This window comes from Heliangelus exortis, chromosome 18 (genome assembly GCF_036169615.1).
Source record: "Heliangelus exortis chromosome 18, bHelExo1.hap1, whole genome shotgun sequence".
Classification (NCBI taxonomy): domain Eukaryota; kingdom Metazoa; phylum Chordata; class Aves; order Apodiformes; family Trochilidae; genus Heliangelus; species Heliangelus exortis.
Genome location: NC_092439.1, coordinates 8,112,876 through 8,132,702, shown reverse-complemented (window position 1 = coordinate 8,132,702; position 19,827 = coordinate 8,112,876). Strand labels below are relative to the sequence as shown.

At 39.9% G+C, this 19,827-nt stretch overlaps 1 protein-coding gene across 11 annotated transcripts in view; it reads left to right on the top strand.

Annotated features, from left to right (window-relative positions):
- MICAL2 (microtubule associated monooxygenase, calponin and LIM domain containing 2) overlaps nt 1–17,525 on the top strand; it is a 106,947-nt gene extending 89,422 nt beyond the window's left edge. For 10 of the 11 annotated variants that reach the window (XM_071762271.1, XM_071762272.1, XM_071762273.1 and 7 more), the window contains 8 exons: nt 937–1,034; nt 3,166–4,507; nt 7,327–7,421; nt 9,437–9,529; nt 10,865–10,958; nt 13,809–13,908; nt 14,174–14,247; nt 15,148–17,525. In XM_071762271.1, coding sequence (XP_071618372.1) covers nt 937–1,034; nt 3,166–4,507; nt 7,327–7,421; nt 9,437–9,529; nt 10,865–10,958; nt 13,809–13,908; nt 14,174–14,247; nt 15,148–15,332 — 2,081 coding nt within the window. In that variant the 3' untranslated portion in view covers nt 15,333–17,525. Of the gene's footprint in view, nt 1–936; nt 1,035–3,165; nt 4,508–7,326; nt 7,422–9,436; nt 9,530–10,864; nt 10,959–13,808; nt 13,909–14,173; nt 14,248–15,147 lie in introns of those variants that run through there. The other variant, XM_071762280.1, reaches the window with a different exon arrangement.
- The last annotated feature ends 2,302 nt before the right edge of the window (nt 17,526–19,827 follow it).

The window sequence follows — 19,827 nt, the reverse complement described above, 5'->3', positions numbered from 1 at the left end:
TGGATAGAAGGCTTACAACAGGATATGACTTCAAAATCTTTAATCCCCCTCACACTGCTAAAGGGAAGCCCACACTCTTAACTTACCTTGGTCACTTGAAGCAGTTTTTGGGCCAGGCAGTTTTTTTAAAAGTTTGCTTTGGGAGCCTTGGTGGATTTCAGAACTAATAGTTGATTTTGGGACCAAATAATTAATCTATAAGTGTATTTGTCATGTTAAAGCTTGACATGGTAATATGGTTCTGGGGCACTTTTCTTGTATCCAAAGATCATTGTTATGCAGAATTCCCACAGACACCAATATTAGAGAAGTCCCCTGACACCCTTCAGCTGCTAGTTACCTCCCTACTTTTGTTTCCAGCAGGTATAAGCCTCTCTGTGCTAGTTTTGGCTCAAGACCTTTAGGAATTAGCTACCTTGTCTGATCCTAGGAGAGCTGCCATGGGCCAGCCTGTTGGCCTGCCTTGGGAGGCTGCAGGATTGTTTTTGTCCTTACTGCCTGGATGTGTTTCCATTTGCTGTCCCTTTCCCATTCTGGTGGACAGCCCTCTCAGAAGTCATGCTTTTTCTTTATTTCTCAGAACTACCAAAAGCTTCAAAAGTCACTGTTTTTTCTGACTGCCTCTGCTTTAAGGCCTGAAAGCCCCTTGAAGAGAGATGTTTTTTCCAGAAGTTTCCTGGAGCTGAAACTGCTTCACTGCAACCAGCCAAAAAGTGGAAGCAGTTCAGGTTCACTACTGAAAATGTCAACACATGTTTGGCACAGCCTGCACACACTTGTGAGTGCTGTAACAGTAACTTCATTACTGTAGGTCAGCTCTTCAGGTACAACTGTATCCAGATGAGTTGTTAACTTTCTACTCTCAGTCTTCTATTGCAAACTTTATTTAAGACAAATGTAATATGAATATGATGGTGAAATATGTGACTTTGGCAGGTTTCCCTCTACTATCCAGCAAGAAACCTGGACTACACTGGAAGGACAGCTCAGCCAGCTGTCAAAGTGGTCCTGGAGAAGATAACTCCCAAACACAGGTACAAGGAAAAACTGAGCAGAGCAAAATGAGTGTAACTGCTGTTGGGACATGTGTGTTCTCAGCAGGCTGTATGAGCATCCTCTGTTTTTTCAAGTAGTTTTTATTCTCATAGTAACCAGCAAAAATTGGAGTTACACCTGTGTTATACGTAGTGAAGACTTGGATGCCCTGATTAATGATTCCTAAATGACTCAGCTACATAGCATTTGATTTTTTTAGGACTGAGACTTCAATTGCAGTGGGAATTAGGACCTGTTGCATCAGCCAATGTGTAGGTAATGCTACCCTGCCATTCCCTCACAGCATGGAGTTTAGTTGCTACTGTGGTTTCTTCTGTGCCACAGTTTCTCCCCAGTGGAGAAGAAACACCCCAAAATCCCCAAATCTCTGTCCCCCGTGCCCCCAAGCTGGCTGTTGGTCTGCCTGCCTGATTGTAGGGCTAGATGGAAACATGTGGCATGTTGAGCAAGGCCAGGTACCAGCAGTGGTGGGGTGAGAGTATCACATCCCAATGGCTTAATGCTGCTGTGCATCACTGGGCAAAAGGAAGTGCCAGCACCAGCCTTGGAGAACCAATCTGGGAGCTGAGATAAGGGCTTGCATAGTGCCAGCCATCACAAACCTGGCATAAGAGATGGGGGATCTCAGGCTGTGACAGACTTAAGATGTAGGTGTGCCAGTGCCTAATGTTTACCCCTGGCTTCTAGGGAGAAGAGTTATTTTCTTATTTTGCAGCACACCTCCCACAACTCAGGAGTATCTGCAGCTTCTGGCAGAACCTAGAGTTTCAGTTGTATTTTCTATGTATTTTTATTTCTTTTAAGGCTTGCCCTAAGTTCAGCACTACAGCAGGAGTTGTGACTGACTGTCCCCAAGCAAAGGGCAGCATGTCCCCTGGCCTCAGAGCTGGGCAGAGTGAGGACCAGCCCATGTCCTCCATATCCTAGCCTGTTGTCCTTACCCTTGAGTTAAAAACGATTAAAGTTGCTTGACCCCAGATCTGCTTTAGGAAAAGATCAAGTCTTCCACATCCACAGAGGTAGCTGGAATTCGGTCCAGGACAATAGGGCCAGGAAGGAAATGTCCCAGGGGAGAAGAGCTGGACAATGGTGCCTGGTCATGCTGTGCTCAAGGATAGGTGACTCCATGCTGCAGCTCCCACTTTATAATCAGCACTTGGCAGCCTTTTTCTTACTCTAAAGAGACAGGATTAAGAGGGTATTTGTTTATTGATGTTTCTCTTTTTTTTTTTTTTTTTTTTTTTTTTTTGTCTGAGATCCGAGCCAATATTAATTTTAGTCATCAAATACAACTGTGAAACAGGGAGTAATCATTACTGCCTTACTTCTGATGCTTCTGGGAAACAAGAAGTCGGGCAGATAAACAGCTTCACCCATTGAAGTGAATTTGGAAATCTGACACATAAGTGAAAACAGTAATAGAATCTTCTCACTATCTGTTACCACATAGCATTGAGGATAAAATGCCTCTCTTTTAAGAAGGAAAAAAGCTCTAGTTTTGGTCTGTTGGCTACATAATATGGGCATTTATCCTTGTTACTATCTCCAGCAGAAGATTTCAGTGGTTAGAGTAATGAATTTAAATCTTCACTAAAGGAAAAATAATCATAAGAGAGAACTAATTGAATTTTTTAAAACTACTGTTTGCATTTTGCAGTCTTTTCTGGATCACTTGATTCATTCCTACTTGTGCCATGTAAGCATATAAAAGCAGTTGGAGAGGATGGATGATGGTCTCTGGTGCTTGCATCAAAGGTGATGCAACTGGACTGCACACAGGAGCAGATCTAGTCTTGTTTATTTTCCTCTGAATAGGACTGTCTCTTTCTGAGGAAATTATTGAAGGCAATTTATAACATCATAACAGATTCTTAGCAGAGTTTACTATTGAGTTTACTATTAAAATTTCCAGTAGCATTAGATCTTCACTCCTAGAGAAATAGTAGCCTTTTAGGGAGAAAATCTTTTCTTCCTATTGTATTATCATCTACATATGTATGTGTGTACATAAAGAAAATACCTTAATTAGTTTTATTCTTAGATTGAAATTTATTAAAATGTTATATGAAATAAAAGATACCCTAAAATGTATTTTTCTTCTTTTCATAGTCAGCTTCTTACAAGAAATCACCAGAAGTTACCAGAGGACATTTTAAATCCCATAGCCCAGTATTCCAACGAAAAGAGAAAGACAGAGAGATGTCTGAAGGGAACCATCTCTTTGTTCCCCATTTTCCTTTTCAGAGCAGCACCACAGGTTCTTTACAAACCCCTACTGGAAATGTGACACCAGCTTCTGGTTCTTTGGAGTCTGAAGATGTAGATGGTGACATTATTGCAGCCCAGGGCTGCAAGGAAAAAAAACAGAAATATACCTCTGAACCAGAAGATTTTACCAAGAGGACAAAAGTACTGTCATCTCTGGGTTTGAAAGAAAAAGATGACAAAAATAGAAGACACCCTGAAGAAAAGCTTAAGCAAGAATTAAAAGAAGCAAAAAAGAGGCTGGGTCTTTGTACTCAACAGCGACCTTTGTTGTGTGATTCAAATGGGACCAACTTAGGTGGAACCAGTCCAGAGTATCAAAACAAAGGAGTAATGGAGACATCAGAGGAGAAGAAGGAGAAGGACCGGAGGAAAGATGTGTTCAAAATATCTGGTTGTCCTGTGCCCCTCTCATGTTCAGATGGTGATCCACCAACTCTGGCAGCCAACAGAAGAGATGCTCTGAGAAGTCCAGATGCCAGAGAGCATGTGTCTGGCCAGCCAAAATCACCCATGAGGCTCATAGCCAGTGTGATCAAGAGGTCCATTTTGGAACCTCTAACCTCATCTCCAGAAGGACTAAAACAGGACTCAGACAGAAAAGTCAAAGACTCTTCAGAACAAAGTTTCTTCGGTTTTCCCAGTACTCCTTGCTATTACCTAGGCCAAAGGAACAGTAACAATAACAGAGCAAATAGCACTCAGCCACAGGTGCTGAAAGCAGGAGAGTGGGAAGGAGAGTATTTAGGAAATGTCTCAGATCCATCTTGTGCTTCTGTCTGCTCTGAAGACAAATCTCCAGGGGACTACAGTGAGGAAGTATCCTTCCCAGTCTACAGTTCCCACACCAAGCCTTCCAAGACAACCAAGCTACCTCAGAAATCATCTTGCACTAGGACGGAGGATGTCCCAGGACTCCTTGAAAAGTTTGCCTTGAAAGAGACTCCTCCAGGGGCTCCTATGGATGACATATTTATCTGTAACAAAAAGTACCTCCTTTCATCTCCAGGGCCTAAGAGCACCTCCAAGGACAATCCAGATGACTCTGAACAGAAGAGTAGTCTTGGATCAGTCTTTGGTAGACTGAGAAGTAAAGTTAGTGACCAAGAAGGGAAATCCTTCATGTCATCTCTGCCTTTCATGAAAGACCATTCTCCAGAAGACAGACTACATTATCCTTCCACAGGTGAGGACCTGCGTGGAATTACTTATTTCTGGTAATAGCACTTAGAATTTAAAAGACATGTCTGTGATCTTGCAAACATGTATCAGTTGTATGTTAAGTTTAATGCATAGCTGCTTTCTACACAGGAAGCCCTAATAAATGTGGGGTTTTTTGTTAAAATTTTAGGAGTTTTTCCTGGTTTAAAAGAGCAGAGTGAATTTGCAAGCAGAGCACAGCACAGTGGACCCAAGTTTGATCTGCTGCTCACTGCTGTTCAAATGTATCTGGGTCAGGAGAACATACTCATACTTGCTGAGGTGGAAGGAGCAGCAGGGCAGAGTGGGATGCTTTGCAGAGCAGTTGCTGCCATGACACTGAGTCTGTTGTGAATGGGGGACTACAGAGGGCAAGCAGGACAGGCACCAAAGAGCCCAGTGCAGTATGGTGTACATTTGCTATCCCTTTCTATGAGGAGCTTGGAGACTGAAGCAGTCCAGTTGCAATAGCAGGAAACTTTGCTTTGTGTATCTTGTTTCTTAGCAGGTGTCTCTTCAGCTCTGTCCGTGTTGCAGTGACAGAACCATGGATGTGCTTTTGGGAGCTCTCCCATGTCATTAATCTGTGCATAGGCTCAGAAAGAATTAGGTGCAGCACAGTTTTAGGCATGAAATCTGAGGTATGAGAGCTGCACCAGGTTCCTTGAAAGGCTGAGCTGTTTTGGAGCAATCTAAATGGCTTTTCTTTGCAGAGCAAGGTACAGATATCTTGCTCTCCACAACAGAGAGGCATTGGGAGGACTGTGGATGTTCTGAGTCTTTTCTATGTGTAGATATCAGCTTCCTTGTGCTCCTAAGATAGCCCTGGGAAGTCCTTGGAGAACTCATTGACCCTCCCTCTGTTGTGGAAAGGCAAACAGCTCCTGAGTCACAGCCTCGAGGTGGAGGCAGGTGCCCTTATGTTACAGCAGGCTGCCTTTCCTCCAGACCTTGTAACACTTTCATTCCAAAAGGAGGACATGGGGAGGCTGAGAAAAGAAAGGGAGCATGTAATTGCTCGTGTTTCCAGCCCTGCCAGGCTAAGATTTGCTGCTTGAGTATTATGGAATTTGATTTCATCAGCTGCGTAACCACAAGGTAGTTACTGTAAACTGTGGTTGCACAGGGAGAAGCAAGGTAGGTGAGTATACTTCTCAAAAGTAGTGCCTTACATTCCCTCCAAATGCCTTTCTCCAGCTTGTGCACTGGGAAAGCCTTTACAGCTGCCCCATCCCTGCTGGGGGCAGAGATGGGGTGCAATTGGATTTGGACTCTCTGCAGAGCATGGGGCAGTGTGTGGCACCAGCGTGACCCCAACAGTCATGAGCCATCTGAGAGTCCCTGGCAAGTCAGCAAGCAGGACCTATGTCCTTCCTCTGTGTGCTGGGAAGTATAGAGATGTGGAGTGGCAGCCTGAGCAGATCTGGAGCAGGGGAATCACCTGGGAGGCTGGAGACCCTCCTGGCATTTCTGCCAGGGCTGTTGCACCTCCCTGAGAACCTGTCCTTCAAAAAGGAGGGCAGGACCCTGGTCTACTCTGCTGTACCCTCTGAGGTTGCAGCTTCATTAAGCACAATGGTGCTTCTAAAATTAAGATTGCTGAGAAAAATGAGAATTTCTGCTTCAGAATACTTGGATTTACTTTTATTGCTTTGCCACCTGGGATGAATGTGTTCCAGGGGTCCTGATTTTAAATTAAGTGGCTTGAGAAAGAAGTTCTACTTCAGGACTAGAATCCAAGGCAAGGCAAAGAAGATAGATTCCCACTGGAAGTATGGGAAGTTAATTTAATTCTTAATACAACTTGCACACAGAAAGCCAACTGTTACCTTGCAGATACAAAGAAAAATGGCACTGTTAGCTTTAAATAATGTACATTTCCAAGATGTTGCCCAGCTGTTAATCATTAACCCTGTAGCAGGTTGAAGCATAGAGACAGATGTTCCAAAAGTGGTTTTATTTTCTGAAATAAAGAGAATGAAGCAATGAATTAGACAAATTAAGAAGAAATTCAAATATTTACACCCGGTTGAAACAAGATGCTGGAAAAACAGGCGTGATAAAATTGCTGCAATTAAATGTAATTTAATTTATAATTCTGAAAGCATGCTTCTTCCAAAGGCAGCCTTTCAGTTTTCCTTATGGAGTGCATTGTTGTGATGTATGGATTTGCCTGACTTATTATGGCATTTTAATCAACAGTTCAATGATGTGATAATATTCCTAAAGCAGAAAAATAAGTGACGTTTGTTTAGACATAATTAATGAAATATTTATGTTGCATGAGGCTGTGTGATAAAGCCTTGTTCTCTTAGTCCATTTGCTTCTGATTACATTTGTGATTTTTTTATATGACCAGACATTCTGACGCCAACTATTTTACACTGAGCAGATGTCATGTAGTAAAAATGGGTGCCAGATGCTACAAGCCACATAAGGGTAATTTGTTTAAGAGCTGGCTCAGACTTTTTGCATTCAATTACACTGTATAGTGAGCCTTATACAATCATTTGGGTAATATGGCTAACTTCAGATATACATTTTAATGAATGTTGAGTGCATTCAGAGCAGCATGCTACAGGCAGAGTGCTCAAGGAATTAATTTGTTCATAATATCTAAAAAAAAATCAGATATACCCAGACAGAGTTTTTGACAGGGATCAAAAATTTAATTAATGCCATCAACCAAGTTTCAAAATTGCTGTAGGTGCTGCTGATTGGAGCACAGGGCAGGTGCAAAGTGTCTGTGTTAGTTAAGGATCAGTATTTTTTGCTCCACCTGACTATTTTGTTCCCGCATTTTAGGATGTGAACAGCTACCTGTCAGAAAACCAGCTACTGAGTATTCTACTTCTTCCTCTGATGATGAATTTGAATCCAAGCCTTCATTAACACACAAGGTAACCTTGACTTGGAAACAGAAAGACATTTCTCAGTTGGACCGGATTTAAGTTTTATCATATGATTTTGATCTAAAACACACCACAATTTCTCAAAGTGGGGATGGGAACACTTTATCAGTGGAGGTTACGTGTCATGGAGAGAAAAAGACATTAAAGCTCCTTAAGATGGATGAAAATAAAAATTTGTTTCCTCTATGGATCTTTAATTCCCTCAGGTTACACCAGTGTTGACAGAGAAAGTCTTAATTTGACAAGCAGACATGTTTCACTGAAACCACTTTGGTGCTGCATTCTTAAGTGGCCTTAATATGTAGCCCAACAAGCAAACTATTGAAAAAATTAAACCAAACAGATGCAGATTTCCCTTGGGGAAATACAGCTTCATTTGAGAGGCACTACAGGCAGGTTGCATGGAAAACACCACTTTTATCCTAATCAGAATGACTGCTTGAGCTGCAAAGTCGCACCCAGACCCTGTACTCCGAAGGGGCTGGCTGCACAGCAGTCTCCAAGCCCCACCTTGCTTTCTGTGTCTAGCAGGGGTTAAAGCACCACTGAACAGATACCCAGCTCTGATTTGAAGCAATAGAGCTTTTATTGCTTGCATAGCTCATCAAAAATGTCTTTACCTGTTTCCTGTAGAGGGAATATCAGTAAGTGGAATTAATAGTATTAGGTGGCCCTTTGATTTGTTGCCTCTGAGGGGGAAAAAAAGGAAGGGAAAGCAAAGCAAGAGGCTGCCCACTACACTGAAAAAACAGCTGAGCTGAAAGCTAAGTGGGGCTTTGAATGGAAACCCAGTTGCACAGCTCCAGAGGAAACAGAAGTACCATGAGGCAGAAACACAGCAATGTGTGGTGGCACATCTTGCCAGTGTGTCAGATCTGCTGAGATGTCAGAAATCATCTTTCCTGTTACAGGAAGGAATCTATAGTAAGATAATAATCGTGGTGAATTAAATAAAGTTAATACAAAATAAAGGAGAGACATGAGAGAAAACTGGGTAGGAGCAACTCCCAACAGTTCAGGCAGCTGCAGAGACAGGCAGGACCAGGCAGCAGGGGAAGGCAGCACTGCCAGGGCAGCTGCCAGGAATGGGGTGAATGAGCAGCTGCCACACACAGGCATTAGCAGTGACTCAGTTTTGATGCACATTCCCCACTCAGTTTGTTTCTCTAGGCTGCCTCCTAGCATTTCTTTTCATGCCAGTTCTGGTTGCTTTGTTGCCAGTACAACAACAACGTTTTTCTCTGGCAAAACTTGGTGGGAAAAAATTTAGCAGCTTTCTGTCTTGTTAATTTTTTAATAATCTTGTCTATGGTGCTCATATATTCTGTCTCCTGTAAGATGAGAAAACCACAGCCTTGAAGCACTTCCAGATAGCTTGGGTCAAGGGCAAGACAGAGCAAGCACAGGCAATTTCCTCAGCCAGCCCTGCTGTCCCAGCAGCAGGGACAGGTACCCCAGGGAAAGGCAAAACACCTCAGTAATGCAGTAGAGAAACAGCCCTGGGGGAAGTTTCACAGGACTTCAGGATGGCTGCTTCTGATACATCCCTATTACCATGTTACAAGAGATCAGTGGATTTTACCTCTTAGCAGCTACAGCAGTAGAAATTCATTCAGTTTCCTTAGGATGGTGCTTTCCCTTGCCTGGCTTCTTCCCTGATCATGATGTCTGCAGAATCCAAGTATCATGGTATCTTGTAGTCACCTTTGTGATTCGGACATTTTTCATTGATAGGCACAGTTCACGCTCACTTTGGGTTGCAAAGATTTAAATCAGTGTAGGCAAATTCATGAATATATCCCTATGCAGCTGTTTTAATTTCAGTTAGGTTGTCCCAAGCACCCTGCAGTAGTAGCTCACCTTGCCTTGAGCAGGGAAGTCAGATTAGGCAATCTCTGGGGGTCTCTCACAGCCTCAACAGTTCTGTGATTCTGGGGAAGATTTGAGAAAATCTGTAATGGTATACTTAAGCTTGATTGCCTTTTTTTCTCTCTCTTTTCTAGGCAAAAAGTACTCTCAGAAGGAGAAGGAAGCTGGAGAAGGAGACAAAGCAATTGATTAAACAAGAGGAGCTGAAGAGGCTTCACAAAGCACAGGTGAAAATCTAGCTCGCAGATGTCCCATTTGTCTCCCAGGAGTGACTAGTGAGGACAGGGGTACCCAGTGTGGGCCCTCCCCTCGCTCCTCACTGGGGCTCACTGCCATCTGTGTTGAAATGCTCCCCAAATATCAGGTGCAGAAAGATGTATGTGGCAGGGCCTTGCATATCTGTATGTCACATATCCACATGTGGCCCTTAAGACTGTCAATTTTGTAATTATGTATGAGGAACAAGATAGAATAAGGACTGAATGAGGAGGGTAAGAGAAATGGGAAATAATGTCAACCTGTGAGAATGTCAGAAATGCACCTATCACACCTCTGTGTACTACAGGAGAGTACAAAAATACAGTGATGGGTTTTGTTCTCTCTGTACAGTGAAAATCATCTGTTTCCTTTCTCAAGGATGGAAAATCACTTCATTTGACATAGGCTCTGCTCTCTGGAAAATGGTGGGAAAGCTCTGGACCTTGCTAATGTTTTGTTATTTCCAATTACAGTTTGAAGATTTGGGAATGCACTTTTGTGTAACTTCATCTCAGGCTGTTCCCTCAGGTGTCAGAATTTTCAGGTTTATCTGTTTCACTTACCACAGCTCCATATCTATATGCATAAATATTGTCATATATACACACACACAAAACTTAAAGGCTTATGTGGCCATTAGCATTTTTTGTGTGTCTGTACAGTAGCACAGGGCAGAGAAACCTGAGCCAGAAGTAATCTCATTAAAATATCATAAACAAGATATGGTAGTGGGGAGCTTTTTGAAGGTATTGTCTATCATCTGCTGTTGTATTACTATTGCAGGCGGATAATTTTGGAGGGAGCTTCAGCTTGCTATTTCTGTACCAATATTAAGCTTTAAAAGAACCCAAAAAGTTGAATGTAAAGTCCTTCCTGAAGTGCACTTCTTAGCTATTATACCCTTTCCTCCCTGTGTCAAAAGCTTGTGTAACATAGAAGCAAAGCAAACAACAAAACCCCATTGACAGCAACACAGCTAGGAAAGCTTTCCAGCTGTAAACCTTCAATATTTATGAGTTAGATTGATGCAGCATCTCAGAACATGTGCCTCTGAATGTGTTCTGAAGTGTGAACTTCAGGAGCACTGAAGTTCAGAAAAACATATTCTTTTACTACCTATGGTACTTACCCATGTAACAATGTGGTTAGATAACTAGTGGAATTATTACACTGTTTAGGCACCTATTATGTCAATGAGTTTGCAAAACCCATGACTCCTCCAAGACATCTAACCATTGAGACCATCTTTTGCCTCTGAATTTTTAAGCAATGTCTGGAGCTCTTATACCATTATCATTTTGCAGGCAGTCCAGCGACAGCTGGAGGAATTGGAGGAAAGACAAAGAGCTCTGGAGATTTTTGGTGTCAAACTGGAGAGAGAGCTAAGAGGAGAATCAGGTAAATCAGGAGAAGCAGCGTGTGTTTGCTTGTTTGGTGGTGGTTTTTAAACTTTTTTTTTCAAGCAGACAGGTTTTAATTTAAGTCATAGAAATAGAGTTTGGTGCAAAATCTGAAATTAAACAATAATTGGAAAGACAAATATCATTGTTTATCCTTTTCCTCTAACTCTGTTAGCTCAAGCACCTTTATGCTGAATGCTATAAATTTTCTTTTGGCTATCACAGATTTGGAATTATTTGCCTTGAAGTTGAACCTGAATCTAAATTTCATCATGCCCCCACCCCCCAACATTTTTTAAAATCCCACCCTGAGCTTAATTTCATCTTCTGAAAGGAGCCAATGAGGTTTCCAGGAGGTGTATTTCAGTTACCAAGCTAGCAGCAGCCTGTGCCTAGTAACAGTCCTTAATGACTTCTGGAGTGAGAACAGACTCAAACCTCTCAGCTTCCCCCCCCAGTGGATGGGAGATAACTGAGATGCTATCCTGGCCCTGGTCAGAGGCAGCATTTTCACTCCCAGCACCCAGGAATGCTGTGTCCTCCCTCTGGCTCACCCTTACCAGTGCTCCCAGAGTGCAGTAGATGAAGCTGGAGAGAGCTCCCACATAGGGATGGGACATCTGGGGGCTCCTGCTAAAAATAGGGATGGAGATGTGAACCATATGTGTAAGGGACTTCAGAGAGGGCTATGTTCTGTGCTGAAAGGACTCTGGGGAGCTCACAGCCTGATTGCAAATGTGTCTTTATTTACCTCTGCTTTAGAAAGCCAGACCTCCTGCTTTCATGACAGGCAGTTGCACAACACTGAAAACTTAGATATGTTTTGGCACCTGATCTTGTTGTTGTCTTCGCTAGGCAACCCAGCACAATCTCTACATGCTGGCTTTTAAAATGCCATATATCTTAGCAGTTATCTCCCTTATTCTAACACTGAACTAATCAGCTCAGCAAGAGATCATTTGTCCTGCCTTTTATACTTACTTTCTATAATTGATAGTGTCAACCTATATCAAATATTATTTGAAATTTTTTTTTCTTTACATGAAAACTTAAACATTTATCAAAGAGCATCCATGTTACAGCCTGTGAGAAAGTCTGCTAAAGAGGCTTTGAGGGTTTGGAGTATTAGCTTTTTTCTTTACTGCTGATTTGTATAAGGGCAGATGTTTTTAGGAAATCTCAAAAATGTAGAGGCACAAGAAGATTTTATCTCTTGGGATAGACACTGAGTACCAGGATAAATGGCCTAGAGCCACTTCTTGGTTTTGCTGTTTTGACAATCGCATTTCCTAAAGAAGGCTGTCTGCCAACAGATTGATGCTTCTCATTCTCTTCCCATCTTTAGTAATTGGATTGCCCTCATTAAGGTGAAAGTACGATTTTTTCCTCCCTGTTGATTGTGTGTAGGTGGCCAGTTACAAATAGGGTAGATACTGAAACATAGGATGTTACTGCATCTCAGTAACTCCTCTGGTGCAAAAGCATGAAGCTGTACATTTCCTAAACAAAATGTGTTTTGGTGCTTGTAATAACATACATGTAATGATGCAGGAATCAGTGAGTTTAGAATTATGTTCAGCCTTCTTAAAAATAAGGCACACAATTGTTTAATGAATGACCAGTGTTTATTAGGTTAAGTTGTACTTAAGCAGGTCTTGTGCTTATGTAATTCAAGTGATTTAATAGGTATTATTAAGGTAATTAGAAAACAATCACAGTTCAGCAATAATATTGAGCTGCAAAGGTTGTGAATAACCAAATTTAGAGACAGGCCTGCAAACACCAGTCTTCAGTGACATTTACGCAATTCTCCTTTAATAATTCTGTAAGCCCAGGATGAATGGCCCCTTTGTTAGGGGGAGTTATTCATTAGCTTCTCAACTGATTTAGAAGAGAACATGCGTGGGTGTGAAACAACTGCCATGAAGACTGATGAGCAAAATGAGGCTTTGATGATCTTCTAATTGTAGTGGCAACAATTCATGCATTTAAAATAAATAAATAAATCAGTCCTATGAATAATTTTTCATGCCCCTTATTCCCTTCATTGTAGTTCTAAATACCAAATAATAAATCACTGCTGTACCGTCACTTTGTTTTTCACTGACATGTGTGGAGGCTTATGGAGATCTTCTGCCTACAAGAAAACACAGAAATAAATATCTTGAAATACATTTTCCACTGAAACTAGCATAACAGATCCATTGACTAAACAAATAATTAGGAATGATGGTAAAGAAACTCTATGTTGAGAGAATGTTAAGAAATCTCTCCATTATGAAGGTGAGCAGGTATCTGTGCATGTTGTAGCTAGGTTTTTATGTCATACGGACCATATCCAAGGATTCTCCAAACAGTCAACAGATTAAAGAAAGATCTGTTGAAAAGCTGCAGGATAAGAAATATGAGATTCAGCTGTTCTGTGACTGCTCTACAGAGGAACAGTGCAGCATCACTCTGGTGAACAAAAGTTTGTGAGGTTTTGAGAACAGTGTCCAGCAGATACTGCTCTATAGCCTGTCATTCCCTCGGAGCTGATGAATACAGAAATAGCTGCATAATTAGAAAAATAGCATATGATTACTTGAAAGAAAAACCTCCCAAAACAAATGTATTTTTAAAATCTAATGCATCTTTAATGGCAATAAACTACAACATTCAATAAAATGCAGCCAAGGATGTTATACCCATTATACCCTGACTTTTATGATGTGAGTTATGTATAGAAAAAAAAATCTACCTTTGAACTCACCTAGGCTTACAAATGGGAACTGTTTAAAGTCAACTTAAGTGGCAAGAGCGCTGGAAGGAAAGTCGGTAATGCACACTTAACTCTGATTTTAAACAGATTCAGGCACAAAAGATGAAACTCAGATGCTACATGAATGGTTTGAACTGGTCCTGGAGAAGAATAAATTAATGCGTTACGAATCTGAGCTCCTGATTATGTAAGTAAGGACAAGCATTAGTCCTAAAGATGGGGAGGGGATGGGGGAAAAATGTTTTGTAGTGTGATATGTAATGCAGAAGAGAGTAGTGGTACTTCTGGAACCACTGTGACAATGTAGGCACAGGCAAAGCTTTTATCCTTGACTGCCTATGAGGAGAAAATACTGGATAAACAGACTACAGATTCTCTTGGTTGACATAATATAAACATATATGTCTTGATTAAAAAAGCTGATTATGTAACATACTTTTTATTGTACCTAGAGCTCAGGAGCTAGAATTGGAAGACCACCAAAGCAGGCTGGAACAAAAGCTGAGAGAGAAAATGGCCATTGATGGTAAGTCAGAGCATGCTCTAGCTTGCAGTGATAGACTTTGCCCTGCTTGCTCCAAAAAGGATTAGAGTGTCTGGGACTCTTCCACCTGTGCTCTTTTGTGAGTGCAGCTCAGACAGCAAAATGCAATTTGTGTGATCTTCTCATCTGACTTTTCATGAAGACAGCTAAGCTAACATCCCCAGGATCAGAAGCATTCACACATGTAGTTCCACTGATTGCACTGTGCAGAAAGCAAGATCCAGCTAATGTGATGATGAGCAGCAAGGAAAGTAGCTTTTCAACCACATAAATACCAAAGAGGTTATCTGCTTTTATATTAACTGTAGCATTACTGGTTACTGCACTATTTTGGAACTGCTTTTAGGTACTTGGGATTATGTGTTGGGACTTCTTCCATTCAGTATTAGAATAGAGAGTGTGGGGAGGAGGAATGCAGGAAGAAAGGTGTAATCTGTGCTACATAGCACAGAATACATAAGATAATCTGTTGTGTTCTAAGCTAGTGGATTGCAAGTGTGAGCGGTTTTCAGTATTTTTTCTGAAAAACACTTTCAATGTTTTACAGGTTCTACATTTTAATCTGGGCTTTCTACTTTGTCTAAACTAAGTTTAAACTGCAGCTTAAATGTGGTCATAAATATAGTAGTGCTCTTCCTACCACTTACAGTCTAAGTTTTGCTAAAAGACACACCACAGGCTTTAGAAGCTTTTATCATCAACATCAAATGGCCAAAATGCAGCAGAAATTTCCCCTGATCTGTAACATGAATAAGATTAATTGCTATTGACTTCATTGGTCATTGATTATAATATTAATTCAAGCTATACACCAACAGTTAAAATGCAAAGTGTAACAACAGAGTCATCTGGATTTTAACCTCTTCTTTTGTGATCTTTTAGACAGCCTTAAAGATGAGACGGAGCTGAATGAGGAGGATGAAATTTTTGCTGAGATGATGAAAGTGGTTGAACAAAGGGACAAACTCGTGTCTACATTAGAAGAGCAGAGAGTGAAAGAAAAAGAAGAAGACGAGCACTTTGAAAGCGTTATATTATCTAGAGGCTATCGGCTGAGCAGGACTTAAACAGCCACATCCTAATAAACATGATTCCAGCAATATTCCTAAGCCTGGAGGTACAGTCTTCTGAAAATTGAGGGAATTCAAATTTAAAATCAGTTTTTTAGGAAACATGGAATTTTGTTACCAAAAACTCTCAAGCAGTTCTTTTGACCCTGCTGAAGTGAGTCATTTCACTGTCATCTTAGAGGATCACAGTAATACAGAGTAGGACTGAATTCATCTGTCTGATGAGCATCAGGGGCTGTGAAAAGGAAATCAGAGCTCTGCTGTTTTCCTGGAATTTTATTTTAATGCTGAGACTAGAGTTTCTGAGTAAACATGGTGACATCATTTAGTATTTTTGAGATGGCATTAGTTTCCATCTGTTTGTCTGAATCTGTACATGGCTTTGTTAATATTTGGTGTAGCCAAGCCCTGGAGAACTATTTAAAGGTCAGAAAGCAAGAACCTCATATAAAAATAAGGTTATTTTTTATTGCTGGTGGAGCAAGTGTCCTTTGACTAATAACTACATATAAGCACTCATTAAAACTACTGTAAATGCAACAATACAAACTAATTTTCCAGGTATTTCTTGGTTTTAGTGCACAGTGTATTTTTGAACAAAAAGTTAAAGCATTTACATTTTCTAAAACGTTAAGCAATTTTCAAAGGGGTGACTATCCTTAAAACTGTTACATGCTCAGAAGAACTTTTGTATGTCATAGGTTAAAGTCTTTAAAATATGCTTATTATTATTTAAAAATAGTAATCCAGGCCCAATTAGTATTTAGAGGGTTGGCTTTACAATTATTTAAAAAATTACATTGCAAATAGTCCTACAGGGTGTGGTGAGTGGTGTAGCAGTTAAAGGTCTCCCAGAGAATAATTCCTTAAAAGGACTAAAAATATTGAGTTTGTAATATCAACATTTGGTAGAAAATATAGTAGGTATACTTAAACTACACTTGCATTGCTGCTTAAGAATATATGTATATTTTTTGCTCAGAGGAGCTATATCCTATCTTTTTTGTGTATACATTTGTAGATATTGGCAAAGCAGTTATACAGAAATTCTCCTTAGTATTTGGTGCAGTTTAAATACTTTCTTAAATCTAAGCTAATTTTGAAGTTTAGGATTGGTAGTATTCTCAACTGTATGTATGATGCACTAGATTTTCAAACTGAAAAACAAGGAGAACCTGAAAGAGTGTTTCTATTTTAATATCATTTTACCTCATGCTCTGAGAAGATATGATGTTCTCAATATTTCATGAATGGTGCTAATTTGCAGCAGTTGCCTATGGTACAGCCAAAGCTAGAAGCATTCCTGTTACAAAAGCTTTAAAATAAAAAACCTCTTGGTAAGTACTTGTAAACAGACACACTGGATCTTGTCACAATTATGTATGAATTACCTTAACTTTTTGCTCTATTGTAAGAAATTTAAAATAGCCTTTCTAAAGATAAAAGCAAGATTTTACTTTTGACCACAGATTAATAATACACTGGTGTAAGGAATATACTATTGTTCTGCAATATTTATTTATTTATTTGACTGTTTACAGAGGACAAGAGTGTGGTTACAATTTGGATGTTGTCTCTGGTTTTGATTGATAAATATGTATTTCTGACAGCTATGTGTAGGTGAAGTTGTGCATTGTAGAGTAGATAGCTGTATCTGCTTGGAAAATAATTAGTAATAAAACATGAATGAAGATTTTTAAACAATGTTCTCAGTTACCATAACTCAAAGGGATACCCTTAAAACACTGCATATAGGGTTGGGGTTTTTTTTGTTTTGGTTTTTTTTTTTTAAACTCTGTTACTTAAGATTGACACAAAGTAAGAGCAGGCAGGGCAGCAACAAATATTTTAAAAATTTAAAAATGAACTGTGCAAGCGATTTAGAAAAATAATAAACTCAAGTCATTTAAAGCAGATCTTTGTGTAACATGAGAGTAGAGAAAGGGTGGGTGTGAAAAAGAAGCTATATGCACTGTTCACAGGTCAATTTAATTTGAACTTGTGTTAGAAATGTATTTGGTTTGGTTATGAGTCTTCTTGCTGCTCAATCTGTAAACTGACTCACTTAGATTTGTTCATTTGGAACTGTCATTTTTGGGTATAATATGTGCTGGAATGTATTGAGTATGGCTAAATGGACTATATGTGAGAAACTTTCTATTTGAAAAAATAAAATTTTATCTCACTCTCTGAAGTCCCCAAATCATTTCCATGGCAATTTCTATCCACCAATATCTACAGTGTGATAGTGTGTGTCTAGAAAAGATTTATAGGTAAAAAATTATATCAATTTCTTATTTCTTATACTGGTAAGTAAGTCACATCATCTTGCAGTTCATAGATTCATTTTACAGTTTAGGAATAAGGATACCTTGAAGCCAGATGGCATTCTACGTTACCACAAGAAGTTGAAAACTTCGTAAGATCAACAATTTCTTCACATTCTTACATAGGAACTCACCACCTGATTTCCTTAGGCACAAGACACAAATTTTAACAGCTCATTTTAAACTCGAAGGAAAAGTGTCACTGCATGGACCATGAAGAATTGGCGATCAAAACTTTAACTGCTCATTTTAAAATTCTGCTAACTCTACCTCTATCAGGTCATCTTGTTTTGTTGCTTTCTACCAGTGGAGAGCCTTACAGTGCAAGACAATGTGCTGCTTGAGGTGACGCAAGATTTGCGTTTATGTTAATGCCTGCAATGCTGTCTACTGCTCAGTGTCTCTGAACTGATTGATAGCCCTCTCCTCTTGAAAGAGCAGATGGACTACTGCCTCTCTTCAGAAGTCAAGGTAATTTTTGGCATATTTGAACTGAGATTTTTCTTCTACTGTCATGTCCTTTCCCTTCCATCTTGTGTGCTTCAAAGGCTTGGTGGTGACTCCTTTGATAATACCAGTTCTCAGGACTGCACAGGAGTTACCAGCCTGCTGGGTTTATTGGTTATGTAAATAATTAGAAAAATAAAGAGGGTGGACTTTTGTCTAGTTCTGTACACTTCTGTACTTCCAAAAGTCAGTGAAGGGTGTTACTGTAGGCAATCACAGCAACAGCACTAGGTTGATAAATATTTTTGAAAATTCTGCTTTCACTCTTTAAAAGACGAAATGGCCAAAAGGCTAGAGCAGAGGTAGAACTAGGAGGAAAACATTGGGAGAAAACTCCACATTAATATTTATTGCACAGCTTTAATCAGCTTGGCTGCTGCAGTGCTCTTCCTACCAGCCTAATCCATGGTCAGTATATTATGTACCCTCTCTCCTACCAAATTTGGGAAGCAAGACTGTTCACGATCATTCTTAGTCCCATAGTAAAAGAAATAAAAAACAGGTGTGTATGGACAGATATGCAGGTGAACAAGAATTATTTTAGTATGTAGACTTAGCCTTCTTTTATTGCCTGGCAAAAGCTTATACGTGATCAGGATACAATTAATTTGAGCTACTGGCTGGCTCATCTGCAAGAACAAGGTACTGACAGGGAGCATGGTGAGAGCTCTTTGGTCTGCTCCAGATTTCTATATGGCAGATACAGCAGGGCCAGTCTAATGGCAGCCTGCTGATTACCATGTTATGAAGTGTGGTTGTGAAAATATTGATTTATCAAATATAAAGCAAAGCAAAAACCTAGCTGGAGAAAAATCCCCACTGAATTAGTATTTGTGTTAAAAATACTGAATAAATAAGATTGAGGCATTTAAAATCAACATTCCTGTATCTGTCATAATTTAGACCTTGTGTGTATCTATAAGGCCTGTTGTCATATGTCCATATATGTTCCCAGATCAAAAAGAAAAAAATTAGTGCATGTAGTTCTAAATTTAAGATACAGGGGGAGAAAAAAAGCTCTAGCTACCCTCAAAGAGGAACATCATCAGTTGAAAAACACTGCCATAATGCTATACCCAAAGAACTGCAAATAAGATTCTGAAAGAAACCCATAAAAAAAAACCCAAACCCCAAAATTCTAGTAAACTTGTCTGTCCCTTTAGCATCATTACTTAAAGCACACAGTATTTGTATTTCCAGATCTGATAAAGTTGATTTAAAACACATTAGATTTAATTTAAAATTTTGTTTCTCCTTGTGATGTGAAACATTCTTAGCTCATGAGCCTATTAAATAATGCATTTGTCATTAATTTATATATGCTGAATGTAGAGAAACAGGACAGATTCTGACTCTTTTCAGCTACTTTGTGTGATCCTTGGCAAATGCATGGTGAATTCTGACTTTTGTGTACTGTACAATCCAGCACCTCTTAGAGAAGTACCTGGCTTGTTCTCTCTGTCTCTAACACAAATGTAGTGGTACAAAGGCAAGCACACGTCTGCTTGCCAAAATACTGTCTCTTAATGCTGTGTCCACAAATCCTGCATTGACATCTATGTATAGTCATTAGGGTCCAAATGGAGATTTATTTGGGTCATTGCTCTGTTTGTAAATGCCACAGATTCACACATATGTTAAAAAGCTTTGGTGGTGTG